The sequence below is a fragment of the Hemicordylus capensis genome, chromosome 3 (genome assembly GCF_027244095.1).
Source record: "Hemicordylus capensis ecotype Gifberg chromosome 3, rHemCap1.1.pri, whole genome shotgun sequence".
Classification (NCBI taxonomy): domain Eukaryota; kingdom Metazoa; phylum Chordata; class Lepidosauria; order Squamata; family Cordylidae; genus Hemicordylus; species Hemicordylus capensis.
The window spans coordinates 53,181,895-53,205,828 of NC_069659.1; the positions used below are offsets into that span (position 1 = coordinate 53,181,895).

General features: G+C 42.3%; 3 protein-coding genes across 11 annotated transcripts in view; 1 reads left to right on the forward strand and 2 right to left on the reverse strand.

Annotated features, from left to right (window-relative positions):
* Nucleotides 1–1,381, reverse strand: part of TOMM70 (translocase of outer mitochondrial membrane 70) — a 42,643-nt gene extending 41,262 nt beyond the window's left edge. Inside the window, exon 1 of one of the 2 annotated variants that reach the window (XM_053311367.1) lies at nucleotides 1,124–1,381. In XM_053311367.1, coding sequence (XP_053167342.1) covers nucleotides 1,124–1,381 — 258 coding nt within the window. Of the gene's footprint in view, nucleotides 1–535; nucleotides 555–1,123 lie in introns of those variants that run through there. The other variant, XM_053311368.1, reaches the window with a different exon arrangement.
* Nucleotides 1,382–1,487: 106 nt separating this feature from the next.
* Nucleotides 1,488–22,448, forward strand: LNP1 (leukemia NUP98 fusion partner 1). Of its 8 annotated transcripts, none has more exons than XM_053311373.1 (5): nucleotides 1,488–1,722; nucleotides 6,327–6,409; nucleotides 7,577–7,854; nucleotides 12,907–13,167; nucleotides 21,370–22,448. In XM_053311373.1, the coding sequence occupies exons 3-5, from the start codon at nucleotides 7,705–7,707 to the stop codon at nucleotides 21,517–21,519; spliced, it is 561 nt and encodes a 186-aa protein (XP_053167348.1). In that variant the 5' UTR covers nucleotides 1,488–1,722; nucleotides 6,327–6,409; nucleotides 7,577–7,704; the 3' UTR covers nucleotides 21,520–22,448. The 8 variants fall into 8 exon arrangements, 6 of the variants coding, with proteins under 6 accessions (XP_053167348.1, XP_053167349.1, XP_053167350.1 ...); XM_053311374.1 differs by having other exon boundaries at nucleotides 7,670–7,854; XM_053311375.1 differs by having other exon boundaries at nucleotides 7,673–7,854.
* Nucleotides 3,254–23,934, reverse strand: part of LOC128350481 (uncharacterized) — a 41,234-nt gene continuing 20,553 nt past the window's right edge. The window contains exons 3-4 of the mRNA XM_053308904.1: nucleotides 3,855–4,187; nucleotides 3,254–3,547 (exon numbers count right to left, since the gene is read on the reverse strand). Of these exons, the coding sequence (XP_053164879.1) occupies nucleotides 3,254–3,547; nucleotides 3,855–4,187 (627 nt within the window). The remainder of the gene's footprint in view (nucleotides 3,548–3,854; nucleotides 4,188–23,934) is intronic.

The following is a 23,934-nucleotide window of genomic DNA, read 5'->3' on the forward strand; positions in this document are numbered from 1 at the left end:
GTTGTGAAAGAGAAACTTAAGTATGTAGTACACTGCTCTGGGCTCCTTGGAGGAAGAGCAAAATATAAATGTAAAAATAATAATAATAATAATGCCACCAGGAGCTACGCAACAGTTTCTAAAGAGACAAATCCACATGGAAGCCGTTCTTTGGAGACAAAAAGTTTGAAACCTCTGCTCCAGAGTCCAGACAACCTTTGCATTTTTGTTGGTTTTACTGTGTTTTAAAAGTTTGATTTTAATTGTTAATTTGTTTTAATTGTTTTTATCAAGTTGTGAACCGCCCTGAGCCATTTTTGGAAGGGCGGTATATAAATAAAATAAATAAATAAATAAATAAACCCTGTGGCGAGAGAGACAGGCAGGAAGAGCCTACACTGGGGACCTCCGACAAGTCAGACCCACTGAGAAGTACCAACCACGCCCCCCTCCCTGTTGCCTAGTCGGAAGGGGTTCTGTTCTGGGCAGCAGTGCCTACCCAGAAGCACCCCCCACCCCGCCGCCGCCGAGAGTGGAGTGGACACCATGGGTCTACCATAAGGGCTTGCTCCCCGTCACACGGGCCAGACCCCTCCCATTAAGCAGGGAGCCAGCAACAGGCCCTCTTCTCCAACCCCAGCACAGCATCCTTCCGGGGGCTGTTGCCGGTGTCTTCCTTGTGTTTCTTTTAAAAACGGTGAGCCCCCTGAAGACAGGAAACCTTGCTTGTTTATTTACTGTCTTCCCTACGTCAACTGCTCAGCAGTAACCTTTGCTGGAAAGCAGTCTAGAAGCCTCCGTGGCGGCGGCACCCCAACCGGCAACCCCCTCCCGAGGCGCAGCGTAAGCCCACGGGAAAGCGCGGCCACCCGAGAGCGCGACCTCACCCCCCCCGCCCCGCCCCGCCCCAACCTACACCACGCGGCCGCCGCAACGCTCCCTTTCCAACGGCACACACCACCCCCCGTCCGGCACGCGCTCGCCCATCCTCCGCCGCTTGTCTCGCGGCCGCCGTCAGCGTGTGACTAGCCCTGAAGCGCGGGCCCGGCTGCTACCGCCGCGCCTCATTCCTCCCAGCAGCACCTTCCTTCCCGCCCGAAGCACCAGGACTTCCCCACTGCGCGCGCACACCCCCACGCCTCACCATCTCGTCCCCGCCGGGGCCATCCGGGTGGCGGCCCCCGGAGGGGCCCGGGCTGGCCCTGCCCTCGGGGGTCTTCCTCTCGCTCGCGCCTTTGCCGCCGCCTCGCGTCGTGCGCCTCCGCCGGCCCCACAGGTAAAGAGCGCCGGCCCCGAGCAGCAGCGGCGCCCCCAGCGCCAGGGCCACCTGCCAGCGCGGCCACCCTGAGCCTGTCCCGCCCGTCCCGCCGGAGGCGGCGTCCACGGGCTTCGAGGCGGCCATGACCGCCGCTCGCCTCGCAGCTCCCCGCGCGGCAGCACAACCAGCCCAGGAGCGAGCGGGCGAGAGAGAAAAGGGTCAACGGAAACCAGGAGCATAATGGGAAAGGGGGCCTGGGAAGGCTTCCGCTCGCCGCATGCCTTCCAACAGCCCAACGCTGCCTGCAGCGCCACTTGCTGGCGAAAAGGCGTCAGCGCCGCCACGGTACCACTAGAGACGCTGTGCAACCTGCTGGCGGAAAGTGGCTGTAGTGCAGCCCGTGGAATCGCTCCTCGAGTCTGGCGAGGGCCTCCTCTGATGCCTAGGATCTTTGCAGGGCTGAACGATAGGGATACACCACAATGGTGGGTTGTAATTTTAAAACGCTTTGGGAGCCAGTTTGGGTGAAAAGCAGGACACACATATAATGAACACAAACATTGCCAGCTCCAGTGCAGGCGGGCGGCGGTGTCCTTGGGCAAGGTGCTGTTGATTCTGCTTTCTGAGTTGGCCAGCTTACCAGCACCTCTTGGCTGCTGCTGCCACCCACCGCTGCCCATTCTATTCGCTTTGGACTCAGTTCACACTATTGCACAAAAGGAGAGGGCAAGGTAAGCAGAGGCTCTCTCCATCACTGGCTGCACCCTTACACAGGACAGGTAGAGGCAGTGACGGCAAGGGCAGTCACTCCAGGAGTCAGTGGTGCGCCCCCACGGTGTGAGGCTTGTCAGGTGCCCAGCATTGCCAACCCCAGATGCCACACTCACATATATAGCTGATAGGGATGTGCAAGGTCCAGCGGACAGACAGTTTGGCAGTGGCGCGGGTTTTTCCTTTAAGGAGCAAGGAGGGTGCTCGTCCCCTCCCCCCACATTGCCCGCACCGGCGCTGTGCCCAAAATCGCTGCGCAGCGTGGCAGCATACTTTCTTGCCACCCCGGTCAGCATCAGACTGGAAGTGGCCAGTGTGCATGTGCACGTCACGCCCTGCTAACTTGGCAAAGAGGCACCTTTTAATGTGGTGATTCTCTTTATTTAGCAGGGGGAGAGTAAGTGGCCCTATCCACCCCCAGCACAGGACCTCCAGTGACTGTTGCTGGTGTCTATCTTATGTTTCTTTTTAGAATGTGACTTATTTATTATTTCTCTGTGTAAACCGCCCTGAGCCATTTTTGGAAGGGCGGTATAGAAACTGAATTAACAACAACATGCACCGGCTACTTCTGATCTGACGCTGACCAGGGTGGTAAGAAAGTACACGACCACCCTGTGCAGCGATTTTGCGCACAGCGCCGGTGAGGGAAATGCGGTGGGTGAGGGAGAGCACCCTTGGCTGCCGGTAAGTTTCCAAGCGAAATACAAGGTGCTGGTTATAACCTATAAAGCCCTAAACAGCTTGGGCCCTGTGAATTTAAGAGAACATCTTCGTTATGAACCCCACCACCCATTGAGATCATCAGGAGATGTCCGTCTGCAGTTGCCACCGTCTCGTCTGGTGGCTACTTGGGGATGGGCCTTCACTGCTGCCCCGAAGCTTTGGAATGTGCTCCCTGCTGAAATAAGAGCCTCCCCTTCTCTGACAGCTTTTAAGAAGTCTTTAAAGATGCATCTGTTCACCCAGGCTTTTAATTAAATACTGTTTTAATAGTTTTAAAATTTTTAAATTGTTGTAGTGTTTTAACTTTTTCTGTTATTTATTTTGCTTGGTTGTAAACTGCCCAGAGACGTAAGTTTTGGGCCGTATAAAAATAGGTTAAATAAATAAATATATAATATAAATAGCTCTGTTTTTCCCTGCGGGGGTTAAGTGGCTATTTTATTGCGATTGATTGCAATAATATTGATTTATTGTTATGTCATGTCTGCACAACTTTTGATACACCAAAGTCAACCAGTGTCATTCCCTTGCTGTTTTTTTAAGGGTGTTTATTGGTTGACCTCCATACATAGCTGGTGGGCTGCCAGGCTGAGACTCAGAAATTGACCCAATACCTTTAAATTGTCTGCTGATGCAAAGACTCAGCAACTGTTCCTTCTTCCACCTAGTCCTTTTGTCTTTTCTCCTTCCCCTGCCTGCTGCAGTGAGCTGAATTCCTGTTGTGTTCACAGCAGGTAGTGAAGGGGGGTAGATTAAAAGGCCAGAGTTGGAAATAGCTGCAAGAAACAGCAGCTCCTGAATTGCCTTGTTCATCTGAAAAGTTAGTTATAATATAATTAAATTCCTGGTGGCCCTTTTGGTGTGTCACAGGTTCTATATGCTTATTCTGAGTAGATATGTTTAGGGATACAAGTGTACTTAACTGTGCAGTTTATACAACTTATTTTATAAACTCAGCTTTCTAATTCTGCCTTTGCTTTCCTGCAGCAGCAGTCTGCTGGAGTCAAGACACATAACCAAAATATGTGGCTAGCTAGTGAGATTAGTTTGCCTGACACACTAACCTGAACAAAACAAACAGTGGCTGTTGTTACTGAGGTTACTGTGTCTGGTCACTCACCTGCAAATAAAATTCTTCTTGTGTTGCTTCTGTTTGTTTGACTGCAGCATTCAGTGGAGGGAGAGCATTGTTTTTCCCTATTTTCTTACTTGAAAGATTCAGTGGAGGAAGAAAAGCAGGATTTGTCATTGGGGAAGGTGATGATATATGTTTGTTTGGACTTCTGATTGGATGGAAGGAAGAAGTTACTATGTTTGATGAAGATGCTGCTGTTTGTCTTGTTGATATTTTCACTTTTGGAAGATGCACATTGACCACTGATGATGGTTTTCCTGGTGGTCTTAATGGTGGAAGAGAAAAATCTGCCATCGCATAATCATCTGTGAGGATCTCCTAAGGATAAGAAGAAAAATGCTCTCAATTTTTTTAATTTTGAAAAACCAGTTCATTCTACCCTCAGATATTTTTGACAGGACAACTAAAAACAAAAAGAATATACAGAGAATATTTGATTGAGATAATAGCCATTGATAAACCTAAGAATTAGTCTAACTTTTCAAAGATAGGTCTGAGCTGGTAATTTTTACCATATCTTGTTACAAAGGATTCCGCAAATTAACTATGCATTGATGAAGTAATTGGTGCTTCTGTTTGTCTTGAACATCTTACCAATCTATTTGAAATAATGTATAATAATAAATTGATTGGGTGAACCAAAGTTCTAGGCTTCTTCTGGTCAGGGGCAGCCCTTCCATGAGGCATCTCCTCAGACATGGATGCAAGGAGGGGCACAGCAGGCAGTGAGTGCTGCCTTCCTGCCACCACAGCCGCAACCCCACAAACCTCCCTGCTGCCCACTGCCACCACTCTTCCTCACCCCACTGTGGGATGCTCTTCATTTTCTCATCATGCTCTCACTGGGGCAAGCCCCTTCTCCCCCTCCCCGCCCCCAACAACACAAGCTAGAAACACCCCTGCCTGGCTTGGTGGCATAGTCCCACATGCCACTGCCTCAGCAGCATGTTCTGAGAATGCTGAGCACCTGCCTACAATGTGGGAGGTATTGTATTGTCCTTCATCTCAGGCAGGAAAATATCTTGGACAGCCCCTTTGTTCAGACTGTAATTTATTCCAACCAGCATAAATTCCAATGGGAGTCTCCCATTGGAACTTATGCTGGTTGGAATAAATTACCATCTGAATGAAGGGGCTGTCCAAGATATTTTCCTGCCCAAGATGAAGGACAATACAATACTTCCCACATCATAGGTAGGTGCTCAGAATTCTCAGAACATTCAGTCATCCAGGTGACATCCAGTACGTTAAAAAGCCATATCTTTTAAGTTAGAATAAAAGTCGTATTGAAAAGACAATGCTTTTTCACGGTTTGTCAGTAGATGGCACTAAGGACATACACAACGTACTTGAATGTCATATGGAGGACTTATTACATCTTCCATCAGAACTGGAACTGGCATTGGAATAAATTGCCATTCGAAAGAGCCCCTAGTGTTGTGGCTAAGGGTGGTGGAATAATCTAATGTAATTTTGTGGTTTCCTCACCAAAGAACATAAGAATAGCCTTGCTGGATCTGGCCGAAGGCCTATCTAGTCCAGCATCATGTTTCACACAGTGGCCCACCAGATGCCTCTGGGAAGCCCACAGGCAAGAGGTAAGGGCATGCCCTCTCTCCTGCAACTGATATTCAGAGGCATCTTGCCTCTCAGACTGGAGGTGGCCTATAGCCACCAGACTAGTAGCCACTGATAGACCTTTTCTCCATGAATATGTCTATACTAGTATTTTTAAGCCCGTTAAAATAACAGGCGCTAGTAGGGTGCTGCCGTCGCCATTGCCTTCCTCGCGGCTGGGCCGGATCCACCACCACCGCCTCTGGCCTTCCTGCGAGCCGGCTGGACCCGCCGCCGCTGCCTCTGGCTTCCCGGCCGGGCGGAGACTTCTGCCGCCGCCGGCAAGAGTGCCGCCCGCCGATGCCGCCTTTGGCCTTCTGGCCGAGCGGAGAGTTACGCTGCCGCCACCTAGAGTGGTGCCTGCCGCCGCTGCCTCTGTTCTCCTTGCGGCCGGGCGGAGAGTTACGCCGCCGCCGCCAAGAATGCCTCCAGCCCCCGCCGTCTTTCCCCTCCCTGCGGCCAGTCTGGACCCGCCGCCCCTGTCCTTTTTGGCGGGCGGGCCAGACCCACCGCTGCCGCATCTCCTCTCCCCGCGGCCGGGCTGGACCCGCCGCCGCCTCTACCCTCCCCGTGGCCGCCTCTGGCCCTTCTGCGGCCGGGCCGGCCATCCGGCCAACATGGCCGCCTGGTGCCTGCGGCCGTGTCTCCCTCGGCCGTTCTGGGCATGCGCGCAGGCACCGGAGGACACGGGCGCACACCCAGGCACTTTATTATAGAGGATATGAACATAATTTGTCTATAAGAACAAATGTGTATAAAAACAATGATGAGGCAAAGTATGTGTATGAGAGAGAGATTATATTTTGTTAGATGTCAAATTTTTGTATTTATTTTCAACAGTTGGACTCCCATTGCCAAATGATACGCCAAAGTATTCTGAGCCAGAAAAGGTACTCTGGATGGGGATAATTGAAATCTGAAAGGTGAGCTGTGCTCTGAGAAGCCACTTCATTAACCAGGACTCAGTTGCTCTTGAGGACTCATGGAGAACCATTCCTGCTCCTATAAGCTCTCATGGAGGTTGGGACTTGTTTCTGAATTAATCTGGGAATGTGGCCATGTGACTGCCATTTACAAAAATCAGCTATGTGCCCTGGGATGTACAAATTATTGCAAAGAGAAACATATACAGGTAGCCCTCTTCACCTGCAGTTCCGGCAACTGCAGTTCCATGTATCTGTGGATGGGTCCTAAGACAGTTTCTTTATCTATGGTGTGAAAATAGGCTAAAATTCCCCTATTTGTGGTTGCAGAGTGGCTGGAAATGATTTCCAGTGTCACTTCCGTCAGCCGTTTAGAGACTCTGTAAAAAAAAAAAAAACTTTTTTTGGCCAAAGATTTGGCTGATTTGGGGGTTTTCAGGGGCATTTCTTGAGCCCTGCAGCCCTGGAGAGCAAGGTACTATGCAGTTCTATTCTTATTTTGCCCCACTTTTTAGGGCCTCCCCCAGCAGAACCTAACCCCCCAATCCCCATAGAGTTAAGTTTTCATTATTTGCGGTTTCCGTATTTGCATGAATTGGAGGGAACTGAAGCCCCGCAAATAACGAGGGCCATCTGTAGTTGCACATACACTAACATTAGACGTAATCCTCACTGTTTCCTGCAGGACTAGGGTAAGGCTTCTAGGCAGTGTTAGCTAACTGCAGTGCTAGAATTCTCTCAGGAGAGACTTTGTGTTCAGCTAGAATGCATAATCCAAATATTAAAGAGAGAACAGGGACACAAGTTATTTATTTCCTAAAGTCAGTTGAAATCTATATTGTGCTGGCTCTTGTTCATGGTCAATACATTAATTCTGCTTCCCTAGGTTGCAAACCAGATCCAAATCACTGCCTATGCCTGCCAGGCATGTTATTGTGGGCAATTCTCCATTGATATTGACAGTTGGTGCACTCAGCGGCAAGAATATGAACTAGGCAACCCATTTCTCTTGCCATCCTGCAGGGTGTGTGACATTGGGAATTTCTGTAATGGAAAGGTTAGAAGCAAGTAACCATTTTTAAAATAGATTACCAGGGTTTGGCATGTACATATATAGACATGACCAAGAACAACACTGGACTAATATAATTGTTGGATTGCTTTTAGGTGGGTTGCAATGTTTTCCTGTTAGAAGGGGCGGTGTTGAAATTGCAGGCCTGTTCCCTCATCATCTGAACTTTGCGTGGCTCTCTAATCCAGCAGTGCTGTTTCACATACATATTTCCCGTCTGTACATGGACTATGAAGAGGATGATGATATCTCTTTTGCAAAATGGATGAGCAGTTTCTGGGGACACAGTGTAACAGATGAGAAGGAAAAAGAGAGTAGAGCCTACAGGAAACCACAGACAAGATCTTCTGGCGAAAGGAGGGCTTCCCTACCGGTAAGACTGAACAGAAAGACAGGAGGAAATGGTGATAAAAGGAGTTCTTCAAAAAGCACAACGGCCTATAATGGCATGCATTATAGTGCGGTTGAATATTTGTTGTGCTTGTTTCTATCAAATGCATCAGAAGATGTGTATCCTTAATACATTTTAGGATCAGTGCCAATAATGGCCCTTTCCAGAATCAGACCTAATCAGTAAAATCTAGATTACTCAGTATTGATTGATGATAATACATTTACTCCATAAGACCTTGAGCCATAAGTAAATATATTTGCACAGCAAAAATTGATGGAATCCTTTATCTGTATGTAGGAATCTCAGTTATGATGGAGGACGGGTTAAGAATAAGAGGTGAACTGTGGAAAAAGAATGCTATCTTAAATTTTCATCAGGATATGGTAGTTATCAACTGTATGTTTTTTTTTAAGCTGTGTCAGCTATATTTTTAATGGGTCTGTGAAGAATCGCAGAGGAAGAATGACAGCCATTTGGGAAATTGTCCCGTAATGCTATAGCATGAAACCGCTGAGTTGCAACGCTAGATAAATAACTCCAGGCTAGATGATGGTGCACTGCCCCAACCCTAATTTCATTCCCCCACTTTATTCCATGGTACTTTAAACTCTTAGAGGCTCTGACCCTTTTACATCTTAAAGAGCCCTGGCAGAAGGGGAGATTCATTAGGACTTGAGGAAGCACTTTTCCTCTGATTCTGATATATCCCCCCCACCACCACCTTTTACTTTAAAAGCTTATAGCATCCTGGATTGGTGGTGAGGAGAAATTAGGGTGCACACTAAATGGTGCTCATCACCTGACCCTAGTCTCTCAGTCCAGAATACCATATGCCGTAAGAAGCTCAAGCAGTCTGGTCCCTGCTCCTGTTTTTACTTTTTTTAGAAAATGTTTCATAGGCTACCAAACTGCCTTCAATATACTCTAGCCCTGCAGAACAAATCAGCATGCTCAGTCCTCATCAGGCGTGTGGGTTTTAAGAAGCCTTTTAAAAAAGTTAATCCCCACCCCCAAATATCTTGGGAATTCTCCAAGCATGAAGAAACCACATGCTTGTCTGTGGGTGGCCCTGTTTTACTGCCTTATTGATGGACATGGGACTACCACATTTAGTATGTGCAAGAATGGACCCACTACACTATGGTGGAGTGTTACCTGTGTGCAAGTGTTACCTGTGCCTGGAACCGAGCATGGTAAAAAAACAAAAATTAGCTGCAAAAATGGGAGTGCCTGCTCTAATTTGGGCTTACTTCATATACAACTTTTATTATTTCTGTTTTCTGGGTGTTCTGGGGGGACATTAATGCTCAGTCTCAGCCTCTTTTCAAACCCTTCCTCCTCATAAAACATAAAGCTGTGAAATGGCTGGTGAGAAAACCAGGGTTTTATAGACCTTTCTACCTCAAGCAGAAGGGATTTTGACTTTCTTGACAGAGTGTTATTCCCATTCTTTTTCTCCGCTTTACCACAGTGTTCCATTACCTCCACCCACCTGTGTATCTGTTAACTGCTAACAACTGTCTGAGCTCACAGACATTCCATCTCATTTACTCGCATAGGGGCAGTTTGAGGGTTCCCCCACCCTTTTAGCAGTTTTCCCCATTCAGATTTCTGATATACTGACATATCTGTGGGTCACCCTGAATCTGCTGGTTCATCCCACTTGCCCTCAGACACTGCAGTTCTCCATCCATAAAAAGTCTCAAATTTCAGCACTTTCAGAAGCAGTATATAGATGATGGGCTCAAAATCACTAGGGCAAGGACTGCTGAAGAAACAAAATGGTTAATGACTTATTTGATTAGTGCAAAACAATAACTGGCCCTAGCTGAAGAACCATTTTGTGAACCTATCTAACTCAAGATCTACAAAATGGCTAGATTTGCCTAGGCATCCCACATACACCTTTTAGTGTGTGGAGACCTGAATTACCAGGAAAATCACTGGCTGACATCCAGACTGAGACAGTGCTAGTCTGGATGTCAGCCATTAAGTTTTGAATCCATTCCACAATGTGGCATTTGCAGCTCATCACTTGTGCGCTTTCAACCTGATACTGATGGTGCTTTTAGAAAACCCCAGAAATCCAGACATTATTTTTTACCTGAGGAGAACAAAGTGAGACAGGGAATAGGAGGTGCATTGGGCCCGAACTAAAAGAGTACATAGGATTGCAGCCCTTATGCATTCATTTCTTGCGAGCAAAGTTCCTGTTGGCTGTAAAGTGAATTTTACAGTGTAAAGTTCAAAATATCTTTAAAACTGAATAATAATCTCAGTAAATGTTAGTATTGCTAACATTTAGTAATACTAAATGTTAGTAATACTGCAGGTTGTATGTGATTCAGGATTATTACTGCAATGATATTTTTTGTTTATTTTTCACGCATAAAGTATGCAGTACATATATAATTTTAAGTGACCAACAATTATATGGCACATAAAACAGCATTATGATTTTTTTTAAACCAGCATGTTATAACTCACGTATTACTTATGGGATCAGTTTCCTTATGGAAACATGACTACGCGAATGTATAAAGTAATACACATATTTAAGGTGCAGCATACTTAAGGGCAAAGTAATTCTGATACTTCTTATTTAGAAAATATGTTAAAAGTATTAATCTTGCATAGATCCATCTATTTCTGTAGGGTCTTTTTGTTTTTTTGTGTATTTTCCAGTTCTTGTCGAATCCCTAGTTGAAATTTTAGTTTATTTTTCCATAGTTTGCTTTATAATTTAACAGATAATGTAAGCACCATGCTGTAATCGGACTAATAATCATCCAGTCAAGCACTCTGCTTCTAGTAGCAGCCAACCAGATACCTCTTGAAACTTACAAGCAGGGTATGAAGGTCTCCAGCATCAATCATTCAGAGATTATTGCCTCTGAACATGGATGTTCTATTTGCTATTATTTATTTATTTGATTTATATACCGCCCTTTCAAAAATGGCACAGGGTGGCTTATGGCTAATAACCACAATAGCTACATCATAATGTGTCTTTAAAAAGGACATCACTGTATCCTGTGGTAGTGATTACCATAAAGAGTAAAATGTTATGTTAAATTTTTTTCACAGGATCAGTAAAACAAGAGGATAATGTAAGGATGTTTTTAGTTGTAGATGGTGTAATGAATGCTACATCCATATCTGAGGGGCAACATTTATTGCAATAACTCCCCTTTAAAATTTTAAGAGTAGTTTTAAAGTTTGAAATGAAATGGAAGAACATTTCCAGGCTCTTTTAATTAACATTTATGGCCCATTTCATAGCGCATATGGGATATAATTAACTGACAGCTCTTCACAAGAAGTCTCATGAAATGGATGGATCTGCACCCGTATGTAGGGATACTCAGTGCATTATACCCACACCCAAGTTACTGTAGGTCCTTGTACTTCTACATTAAAACACCATTTTCTCAAAAGGAGAACAGAGTTTTCTGCAATGTGAGAAAATATACAAAGTCATATTTATTACTTTGAAGGTACATACAATGTTATATGCAATAATAAATTGTGCCTTTAGCAATAAAGTCTTTATTGTAAGGAATATAAACCCAAATGCAGCTGACTGGGTTTCATAAAGTAATAACCATAATTAAAGTAAATGAGAATTTTACTGGCTACTTCATAAATATAAAGAAAATCAGCTTCATGAATATTAAATCACAATCTATTACTCTTTCAGTAGAAAAAAAAGAGCAAATGGGACTTTGTTCACTGCATAGGCCTCTGTAAACAGTAACAGTATTAGCGATGAAACAAAAGAAACAATAGCCAACATCCAGACTGAGGCGGCACTCGTGCAGCTAATGTGCACCATGTACTCGAGGCAAGGGGAATTTTCATCCATCTTCCACTTTCTCTAAAACTGACTATAAGCCCCAAAAATATGTTCCTGAGGGCTCTGCAATCCTCAGGGATATATTCCTGGCAGCAAACAGGGCCTATACAGAGAGGAAAGAGAAGCAAAAATTGCTTCCTCATCCCCCTCCCGTGCGCTGCAATGGAGCTAGTATCCTGGGCACTTTCCAAACTAGCTGCTGGAACAGCAGCGAAATGCCTCCATTCGGGCAAGTCGCATTCTGAACATAAACAGTAGGGGGAACAGTCTCGCGGCAACGAACAACCCGAAAAAGCAACTTTTTGACACCAGATATACAGCGTCCTTGCTCTATATCGCAGCGATTAAATTCGCAACAAGGCATTGGAAATATGAACTGAACCTTGCTGTCCACATAGGTACTGTGGTGTCACGATGCAATAATTGTGGAAGCACACTTCCGAGATACGTCCTGACCCCATTGTAGGATCTAATCTGGAAAGCACCCTGGTGAGGGTGGAGCTCTTGCTCTATTCTTTAAAGCTGTGGAGAAACGATCTACATTCCTTTCAGACTATCTTAAAAGCAGCGAAATGCTTGACTAACAAGAGAAGGTTGCCGGTTCAAATTCCCACTGGTGCTATATTGGGCAGCAGTGATATAGGAAGATGCTGAAAGGCATCATCTCATACTGTGTGGGAGGAGGCAATGGTAAACCTCTCCTGTATTCTACCAAAGAAAACCATAGGACTTTGTGGGCGCCAGGAGTCGAAATTGATTTGACGGCACACTTTACTTTAATGCTCTGTAGCTTAAGGTAAAAGGCAACCCAAGCAAATGTTGGGTAGACAAACTTATTTTATCTAAACAAAAGGAGTATTTATGCAAACATCTCGGAAAAAGACAGTGCTCAAACATTTAGACATTAAACGGCAAAAATATACTCTACGTACCAATGTGTGATCATGTTGAACTTAAGAACATGCTATTCTGGATTAATTATGGTTTTTAAATATCAGGAATCCATTTTTCAAATCAGAATTAGTTAGCTCTCTGATCAAAGCTTGTACTGCTATTCATTTCACTGCATGGCTACTGCAACTCAAATGAATGTGGAGAGTCCTTTAGTTTGTGACAGATTTTTGCTGTAAAAGCTATTTATATTTTTATAGAATAAAGGCTTATTCTGTTTACAGGCCAAGCTTTCTTCCATCCACATGACAAGACTTCATGCTTCTACTAAGATCCCATTATCAGGCCATCTGAAGGATTGCAAAGAATTGCAAGAAGACCAAGATACAAAATGCCATTGTCATATGAAGGCATGCAAAAAATCTTCAAATGGTAATGCTTCCCATGCAACCAGTGGACCAAACAGTCGATCAAACTCTATTCAGGAATTTTCAGAATCATTTGAGAGGCAGCTGCACTTCAAAAACAAGCGCTCAGTTTCTTTGGTAGGCAACAATCATTTTAAGTGTATACAATTACTGAAGTCAAATTCATGTTTTGTACATGCTAGTCTGATTGAATTTCATAGCCTATAACATCTGTAAACAATGTTGATCCCAAGAGGTGAAGCAAGCTAAATGTGGAATGGGCTAAGCCCAAGAATTGCTTACACAGTTCAGACATATTACTTGGTCTAAGCCAGCCATGGCAGTTAGATTTGAATGGCTTCTTCAGATACCCACCTAAGCTATTTTCTTGATCTATTTGATAATGCAGTTCTGTAAAGTGTCCCTTTTTATATCATTTAAATATCCAGTGCAGTTGTTTTAACCTGCTCTTACTATATACTTCATATTAAAAGTATTATTCTACACATACACAGCAGGGTGGATTTGATTTAAATCAAACTGATTTAAATCACGATTTAAATCACGATTTAAATCACTAGCAGGGTGGATAAAAATCAATGATTTTTTTTTAAATCAAAAAAATCTGATTTAAATAAAAAAAATCCAATTTAAATCAAAAAAATCCGATTTTTTTATTTTTTTAAAAAAATCATTGATTTTTATCCACCCTGCTAGTGATTTAAATCGTGATTTAAATCGTGATTTAAATCAGTTTGATTTAAATCAAATCCACCCTGATACACAGAATGCATGTGTTAGAGTGTAGGTGCATTTTAATTTTTTTTTTAAAAAAAATTATTGTCATTTTTCAATACAAAGACAATAGTGAAAGCTATTACCTTCAATTATAGCTCAGTTACATAAACCAGGTTATCCAATATAATGAAAATAGAACTCAAAAACCTGGCCTCCCCAGATCACATGAAGTACCATATATTGTAATATGAGAAAGAAAAGGAGATAGTTCAGTCACCAAATGGCAATAATACTGAGTACAGCAGCTGAATGAATTGGATCCGTGTCATGAAAGACATATTGCCAAAAGAGTTGCCATCTAGAATAAAAATGTGTGCTAGCTAGGTAAGCTTGTTTTAAATTTCAGGACATTTTATCTTGGAGCATTAAATTCCATACTTTGGAAAACCATGAACGGATCAGAATGTGACCTTCCTTTTTCCAGAACTTACAAATAACACATTTGAAAGCCATAGTGAGTAATGAAAAGAGTTTCCTCTCTGCTCCTGTAGACAATATAATTTGAGATAGAATAAGAAGGAAGTTGACTGCTGCTAAGCGGATCTGACATGATAAAATAGCATTAATATGGTGGTGTATTCTCAACCAGAATTTTTGTAAAAATGGACAAGACTACCAGGTGTGGAAGAAAGAGCCCTTTTGACCACAGCCTTTCTAGCAAATTGGCATCAGCTTAGGGAAAATGGCTGATAGTTGGGCTGGGGGCATGTGCCATCTGGTCATTACCTTAAAGGCATGTTCTTTGATGTTCAAGGAAAAGGAGGTAAGGAAATATGATGACCAGATTTTCTTCAAATCATCTTAAGAAACAGGGGCACCAAAGTCACTCTCCCACTTACTTATATATGAAGGAGCCAAGTCCCATTGAAGATACCAGGATGCTGTAAATCCTTGACAGAGAGCCAGAAGGAGGATATTCATTTTCTGTTACAAATCTCTCAAACGGGTGAGGGTGTGGCATAATAAAGGTAGCTTTCCTTTGAAGGTAATATAGTGTCTTTTAGTTCTCAATGAAGGACGTTGAGCATTATCCATTAATTGCTGAAAAGAAAGGAGTTTGCCATTGGATATTAAATCAGATAATTTTGTAATTTTGAGATGCTTCCAAGTCACATAGGATATTTGGCAGGTCAGAATTGAGACTGGCCAAAAGGCGTGGATATGGGTGAGGGCCAAGGAGCAAGAGTTTTTTCCATTTGTCCTAGCAATGGAGGAGAGTGGATAGGTATGGGTTAGCAGAGATTGAAGAGAGACAATCTGAACTTTGTTGCCAAAGGACTTATTCAAATGGGTATGAATGGCATGCAGAGCATTCAAAAGAAGCCCAGTGTTGCGGGGTCAGATGCATGTAGAAGGGTAGGTATATGATGAAGTTGAACAGCTTCATAATACAGCAGAAGGTCCAGGAACTGTAGTCCGCCTCATTCAAATGACCAATGTAAGTTGGCTTTTTGTATACAGGATGGTTTATAATTCCTTAAGAAGTTATCAACAGGGGTAAAGAAATATTGGCTCTGCTTACCAGCCAGAGAAGAAACCTTTTACTTGTTGAGCTATGATGGTACATTACTTGTCAGGATTTTTTTTGCTCATCAGGCATCATTTTTAACTCATCACAGACAAATAGACTAGTGGATTTTCTGAGCCCTGAAAATGCATCACCAGGACTTTAGTAGAGCTTCTGGGATGTGATACGATAATGCAAGGAATAAAAATACAAACTTAGGAAGGATGCTCATTTTGATGAGAAAGAGTCTCTGCAGTCAAGTCAGGCTGAAATTTTTCCAGTTCAGAAAGTCCCACTTAACTGAGTGAAGTAGAGCACGGAAATTAATATCTATAACATAAGCATCATCAGTGGGAAACCCAATGCCGAGAGATTTCCATTGTTTAGAAGGCCAGTTAAATATAGTGAGGGAGTGTAGATAATTTATAGTGATTTCAGAAGTATTATAACAAACTTTGAGGAATTAATACGGAAGCCAGAGACTTTTTCAAAAGAGCAGAGGATGTTAAACAAATGTAAAGATGTAGAAATAGCTGAAGATGGATCTGGGAAAAATAAAGGTCATCAGCAAAGAGACTAATAGTATGTTCTGTTCCATTCATGTGGTAGCCATGAATATGAGGGGAGTTCTTTATATCCCATGCCAGAGGTTCGATAGAGAGGGCGAATAGCAGAGGTGAAAGAGGACATCCTTGCCTGGTGCCTCTTTGGACTCAGAATTGCTCAGAGGTAAGTCCATTAATTCTTAGACTAGTTGTCAGAATGGTGTACAGACCTTTAATAACGATATAAATTTAGGACAAGCAATAGCTTTAGTTAAGTATTGAATCAAACATAGCGGTTCAAGGCAATCAAATGCTTTATCTGCATTGAGGGAAAGTACAGTCAGCGGAGAATTTGTAGAATATACATCAGGGCTGCTCAACTCCGGCCCTCCTGCAGATGTTGGCCTACAGTTCCCATAATCCCTGGCTACTGGCCACTGTGGCTGGGGATTATGGGAACTGTAGTCCAGAAACAGCTGGGGGGCCTAAGTTGAGCAGGCCTGATATACATGTTGAATAAATAAGTTCCTTTTGGGGATAAATCCCGATTGGTTGATGTGAACATAGTGCCTGATAAATGTATTGGGTCAACAAGTGAACAAGGCTGTGAAGATTTTAGTGTCCTGATTGATAAGGGCTAGTGGTCTGTAAAAAGAAGAATTTGAAGAGTTTTTGTTAGGTTTGGGGATTACTATATTATTTCAGTTTCTTTCCAAGAAGGAGGGATAGTCCCAGAGTTTAGAATAAATTTAAACCAGTCATCTAAATGTGAAGAGAACTCAGATTTGAATGTCTTATAAAACAGTGCCGTAAAGCCATCTTTTCCCAGAGCCTTGTCTCATTTTAAATTGGAGATGATCTCTTCTATTTCCTCTTTTTCTGTATGTTTATTCATATATTGAGCATGCTCTGGAGAGAAATGGAAAGGTAAGTTTTCTTCCAGGAAAGCCAAGATAGAAATTGGATCTGGTAGATCTGATGTATAAAGCTTCTTGTAGTAATCGCTGAATGTATGTAAGATGTCAATAGTGTCCGGAGTTAGACCTTTCTGTGAGGATTTAATTAATTTTATAGTTTGGGAGGATACTTTTTTTGAGACCCACCCGAGCAAGAAACTTAGTGGCCCTGGGGACCCTTCCATAATAGTCTTGTCTTAGGTAGGCAAGTTGTATACGATTAGTTTCAAGAAGACCTGATTTGGCTCTTGCCCTTTGGAGGTTAGTGTAAATTTTCCTCCCTCCTCTGTTTTTCTACAGAGTTTCCAAATCATGAATCTGTCATGAAGAGTAGTCTTGTTCAGATTCTTTATCCTTTTTAGGTTCAACATGATGCTAATACAGGACCCATGAAAGACAGCCTTTGTGGCTTCCCATATCATCTCTGGACTTATTCAACATTCCTTGTTGAAGGAGAAGTACCTGGAAGTAGATAGGGTCTTACTCTTGGTAGAGTCAAGGTCATGTAGAAGAGTGTTATTAAATCTCCAAGTTGGTGAAGGAGAGGAAGGGTTGTCAAATTTAAGAATGGTTAAGGTCCAGTTATGATCCAAACATATTCAGTCACCGATTAAAGCTGAGTGTAAGTTGGGTATAAGCGCAGCAGAAATGATAGTTAAATCTGTCCTGGAATAGGACTGATGTCTTGAGGAATAATAGGTGAAGTTGCATTCTGTAGGATGAAGACAGCACCAAGAGTCCATTAAATCTAATTTGGATAGTTGTGCAAAAGAAGAATGGTAGCAGGGAGATAAAGTAGGAATGTTGGAGACTTGAAGCCTATCCACAGAAGAGTCTATATCCAGATTGAAGTCACATCTGATAATTTGATTAGGAATATTGCCTTTTCTACTTTTTAAAGTATCTGAGTAATACATTTGAGTTGGCCAGAATTGGTTGCATATATGGTACCAATAAGTAGGGGTAATTTCCCCCCAAAAAACCCTTCTAAAAGGATATAATGTCCATCTATATCTAGATGAGATTTGGAGGAGGAAGGGAACCAACAGGTTTCTTATATTAAGATGGAAACTCTCTGAACATTAGAGGTCCCAGTGGCAATATATTGTAGAGGAAAAGATTTAATATTAAATCTTTGTGACACACTGTACAGTGACACACTGTAAGGTTGTATATTCATAATAGAAGTTAGGCAAAAAGTTAAACAACACAAAGTAATATGGGGGGAGTCTAAAGCTTAAAGCCAGTACTCCCATACACGTCAGCTATTTATGTAATTACACCTGCTACCTTATAAGCCATGGGTGTGTGCTGTCGAGTTGGTGTTGACTCCTGGCAAACACAGAGCCCTGTGGTTGTCTTTGGTAGAATACAGGAGGGGTTTACCATTGCCTTCTCTTACACAGAATGAGATGATGTCTTTCAGCATCTTCCTATATCGCTGCTGCCCGATATAGGTATTTCCCATAGTCTGGGAAACATACCAGTGGAGATTCGAACCGGCAACTTTTGGCTTGCTAGTCAAGTCATTTCCCCACTGCGCCATTAGGTGGCTATAAGCCATGGCTAGTTGAGATAAAAGTTGCTTAGTCATAGGGCTTTGTTTCTACCCCCTACCCTTTGAGCCTGTTGATGGCGGCGGGGTGTGTGTGCACCATTTGGATGTGGATTCTGACCTAACAGCTTAATATCCTTCATCCAAGTCCCTCACTGAATGAGTAATTCCTATGAAGTAAACTTCTAGACAAAATGGAAAGCCCCAGCGATATCTGATCTGCACAACAGAAAGGGATTTTGTAATGAGTTTCATTGCCTTTCTATTTTTCAGTGTTTCTGGTGAGATATCTGGGAAAATTTGGATGGGAGAGTTTTGGAAACTCTCATTTCACCTCTTGTGTGAGAATCATGAAAAATCTTGTTCTTGGTTCTAAAATCAAGAAACCTAACGAGGATGTCCCGGGGCAGAGCGGGGGGATTAGGTTTGGCAGGAGCTGAGCCAACACAGTAGGCATTAACTAGAGTTGGATATATTCCCACTTCAAGCTGCAGTTCACTACTTAACCAATTAGTCATGAATGTAATTATGGTCCTTCAATACGCTCTGGAAAGCCCCTAAGCTCTCTACGAGTCTCTACGAAGAAAATTTTCAGCATTTTCAAGGCGGGAAAAGATATTTTGATTCATTCTTTTGCAAGCATTGTACTTCTGTTTGTATAGTTGTACTTAGTTCCAGTGCAATATTTGCTGAATGAGCTATGTCAGAGAGCTTTGTCTCAATTTCATTGACTTTCAATTGCAGAGGCTGAATGAGAGCATTTAATGGCTGAAGAAGCTAATCTTTAAGAGATCTGATTTCAGAGAGAACTAACCTTGTGTCATCCAATGAAGTGTTTGCAAGTTTGTTGTCAGTTGGAGTTTCATGAGACATCATTTTAAGTTTTTGAGTTTGCTGCAGTAGTGGAGCAGACACATCAAAGTTCACTGGGGCTAAGTAGGATTTGAGGTCTCTCTTTGCACAGGTGGAATTATGGGTTTTTGAAGATTCAGATCTGCCCATTATAATTTGTAGATTGGTATCAAGGCATTTATACAAGCATAGGAAGGCTAGTGTGGGAATGGAACTCAGGATTTAGATATCTGCCATGCTGATGACATCACCCCCCCCATTATTTTTTAAAGAGGAAGAAATGTTTGGAGGATGTGTACATTGCCAAGCAGTTGGCTGCAATGACTTCAATTAATATTGCTGCAGCCTTCCCAGCTCAGATCTATTTCAGATCTTCCCCTCTCAGATCTATTTCAAGGGACAAGGAGGGTTCCAATATTATTACTTGATTTGGGGTGGAGGATAGGGTTCCATATCTATTATATATTTTGAAGAGTTTGTGCAAAATAAAGTCAAATGATCACAGATACCAAATCCTGCCACTGTAATTAGCTGGATGCATTTCTTTTCGTACCAGAATATGCTTGGTGAATGTTTAGATAATCTGTTTTTGTTTTTGTTTTTTTAGAGGAAATTCTGAATATCATACTTCCCAAATACCTACAGATACCAAAATTTGCATTTTAACTTAGTTTAGCTGATGCATTACTTTTTGCGGTGGAATATTCTTGCTGAAAGGTTTAAATTATTTTTTAAAATTAAATGAAATGCTGAATATAATCTTCATATTTTAACTGTTATTGTTCTCAACAGATTTTTAGCACTCAGTAATTAGATCAATCATTCCAAAATGATGTCATGCCCAAGAGAAGTAGAAGATCTTTCTCAGGTTCAAATTCACTGTGACTCAAATTTACCATATATAGACAAAATATAGAAAGACATTAGAATCCTGTGCTTGGGGAACCATGTTAGCTTATTTGCAGGGAAACAATAGTGTGAGTACTTCTTAGATTTGCTATTCAGAAAGAGTTAATACATGAACTAAGTTGTGTTTGTTCTAAAGATTTATACTTTGTCTTTTGATCTAAAAGGCCCCCTAGGTGGCTTAACATAACAAACATTTCAAGGGAGCATATGAAGGTAAAGTTGTACCATTGAGTCGGTGTCGACTCCTGGCAACCACAGAGCCATGTGGTTTTCTTTGGTAGAATACAGGAGGGGTTTACCATTGCCATCTCCCATGCAGTATGAGCTGATGCCTTTCAGCATCTTCTTATATCGCTGCTTCTATAGGTATTTCCCATAGTCGATATAGGTGTTTCCCGTAGTCTGGGAAACATACCTGTGGGGATTCGAATCTCTTTGAACCTCAGCAACTTCTTGCTCCCTAGGCAAGTTCCCTGCTGCACAGATGAGCATTAGCCTTGGTACAATATGACTATCTCTGAAGTTGATGGCATTCTGTGTTTCCCCCCATAACTTTTCTTCTTACTTAATTTTTCGTCAGTAAAATTGTTCCCTGTTTTACATATGGATCTAGGAAAGGAAGATTATTGTTCTAGATAAAATGGTTTCCATAAACAAGCCCAGATTAAACAACAAATAATTTTGTGGCACCCTTAATAAATTTTTTGTAACAAACATTTATGGAGTTATACTACAGTAAGTTTCCTAGTCTTTAAGATGCTGCAAGATGTTGCTTTTATGCCTACTTGAAGATGTTATTTTTTGCCTACAGGCTAAAATGGTTACCCCTCTGGAAGTTTGGATTAGAACTCCAAAGCTCTGTATGTCAAAGCCTATATCCAGACTTTTATATTTTAGTATTGCTTTGGCAAGTTACTTCAGCAAATAACTAACTTTAAACCTACAAGAGCATTAGAAATTGGTAGTGCATGCTGTACTTCAATACAGCTTCTATATTTTCATCTTTAAAAGCTGTCCTTAACTTCTTATTTTGCTTTGCAAAATTATACAATTTAAAAAACAACTTGGAAACTAAGTGGCACTTTACCAAATGTGACATATTACTCACAGTAGAAGATATTTTAGAGAAAAACAAGATGCTAAAGGATTTTCTTAAATTTGGTTTTTAAAATATTGTCATTCAATATATTTAACTGTCAGCATCATTTTTTCTTTCAGGAACCTGAAGGGATGAAAGAGAGGCGAGAGAGAGAGAAACTACGATTTTTCAAGAGCCGGTTTCACAAGAAAATGGGAGAAAAGGAACCAAAGAAAGAGCAAGAGGAAGGAGAACACAGTGTGAAGCTCCCAGTTGGAAAACATAGTTAATAATTCCCATCATACAGAGGCATAAAGAGTTAGTTAATGTGTTTGCATAAATTATTTAGATTGACTTCTGTATTCAAACAGAAGATAAAATAGGTTTTGACAGTTTTTATTTTATAAAATTGCAAGTGTTAGTTAATAGAAGGGGCCATAACTATTTGAATAAGCATAATTATTCCCCTGTAATTGATTGGGTTGGTCTTTTAATATTTTCTTCATTAGGTATGAATCATTAGTTCTAATCAAATGAAAGTGAGCAATTAATTATAGGCACTTGGTAAGAGAGAAATAAATGTGCTCATTTACCAAGGAAAATATAAATGGAGTCACTCCTGCTAACTGAGCAAAGAAGCACATCTTAAAGTGGTGATTCTCTTATATTTAGCACAACCATCCTTATCCAAACCCTGCACAGCATCTCTCCAGTGATTGTTGCTGGTGTCTTCCTTATGTTTCTTTTTAGATTATGAGCCCTCTTGGGACAGTACACCTTATTTATTTTTCTACGTTAACCACTCTGAGAACTTGTTGTTGAAAAGCCATATATAATTATTTGTAGTTATAGTAATCTGTGGACATGCAAAGTCATATGGAAATAACTTTTGTTAAAACTGGAAGCTCAGCCAAGGTTCAATAAAAGGCTGTGAGAGGAGGTGGGGTGGGGAATCATGGATACTGGCAAACATTGCACAACTCCAATGGTATTTAGCTTGTCTTAGAGATAAAATAGTAAAACTGTATATATATCCAGTTATGAAAGCAAATTGGGTATTCTTCCAAGTATTCTTCCCATGTCAAACCATGGTTTCCCCCCTACTTGTGTATGTAGCACACAATTGATCAAGTTATCTGAATTTTTAAATATTTCCCCAGAATATCTTTATCAATGAAATTGTGCTGTATATTAAAATACTATAAAATGGAAACAAGAAGTTCACTAGTAACATCTGACTAACAAAGCATGTGCATAAGGAGGCACTGCAAGGATGCACTGGGAGCCCTCAGAGTCCAGAGTGCTTCCTGTGCCCTGGAAGACTTCTACAAGTTTGGAAACACATTGCTGACCCTCAGCAATGTCTTTTTGATCTTGCAGAGCTTTCCAGAGTGCAGGGAGCTAACTAAAACAGTATGAAGATAGAAGGTCAGCAGGGGAAGGGGCACTTCCCAGTGTATTGCACAGAGTGCCACATGTACGACTATTTGCCCCATGGGCAGAAGTCGTGGGTGTGTGCTCGGTGCAAGGAGCTCCTGGCTCTCAGGGAACAAATCCGTTCCCTCGAGACCAAGGTGGCGGATCTGGAGAAGCTCAGAGAGACATGTGGACGAGACCTTCAGGGATGTGATAGAGGCATCCCACTCCAGGGCCGGTAGCTCCTCTGCTGTCATGGAGAATGAAGGTCCATGAATGAATGTGGGCATAACAGAAACATGGTGGAACAGTGAGAACCAGTGGGACACTGTTATCCCTGGGTATAAACTCTACAGAAAGGAAAGGGAGGGGCGCCTTGGAGGAGGGGTAGCACTGTATGTTAAAGTAGGGATAGAATCTAATAAGCTAGAAAACCTAAGTGGACTGGAGTCCTCCACAGAAACCCTGTGGGTGACTATACAGGGTCGGAAAGGAAACGTGCTACTGGGGACGTGCTATCGCCCTCCGGATCAAAATGATGACAGTGACTGGGAGTTGCAGGAGGAAATCAGGGAGGTGTCAAGGAGAGGCAGGGCTGTAATAATGGGTGATTTCAACTACCCACACATAGACTGGGTAAATTCACATTCAAGTCAGGACAAAGAGGTCAAATTTCTAGATACGCTAAATGACTGTGCCCTAGAACAGTTGGTCATGGAACCAACCAGAGAGAAGGCGACCTTAGATCTAATTCTGAGTGACACCCAGGACCTGGTGCGTGATGTCAGTGTCATCGACCCTTTAGGGAACAGTGACCATAGTGCCATCAAATTCAGCATACATGCAGGGAGAGAATCACCAAGGATGTCTAACACGGACATTTTGAATTTCAGAAGAGGAAACTTCTCCAAAATGAGGAGTATGGTGAAAAAAAAAGCTGAGGGGGGAAATTAGGACAGTCACTTCGCTCAAGAGTGCATGGAGTTTACTCAAAACCACAATATTAGAAGCCCAGTTAGATTGTATACCCAAAAGGAGGAAAGGTACCACTAAGTCCAGGAGGATGCCAGCATGGCTAACGGGTACCGTCAAGGAAGCCATAAAAGGGAAGAAGACTTCCTTCCGAAATTGGAAGGCCTGTCCAAACGAAGAGAACAAAAAGGAACACAAACTCTGCAAGGTGACAATAAGGGAGGCAAAAAAAGAGTTTGAGGAACATTTAGCCAAAAGTATCAAGGGGAATAACAAAAACTTCTTTAAGTACATCAGAAGCAGGAAACCTGCCAGGG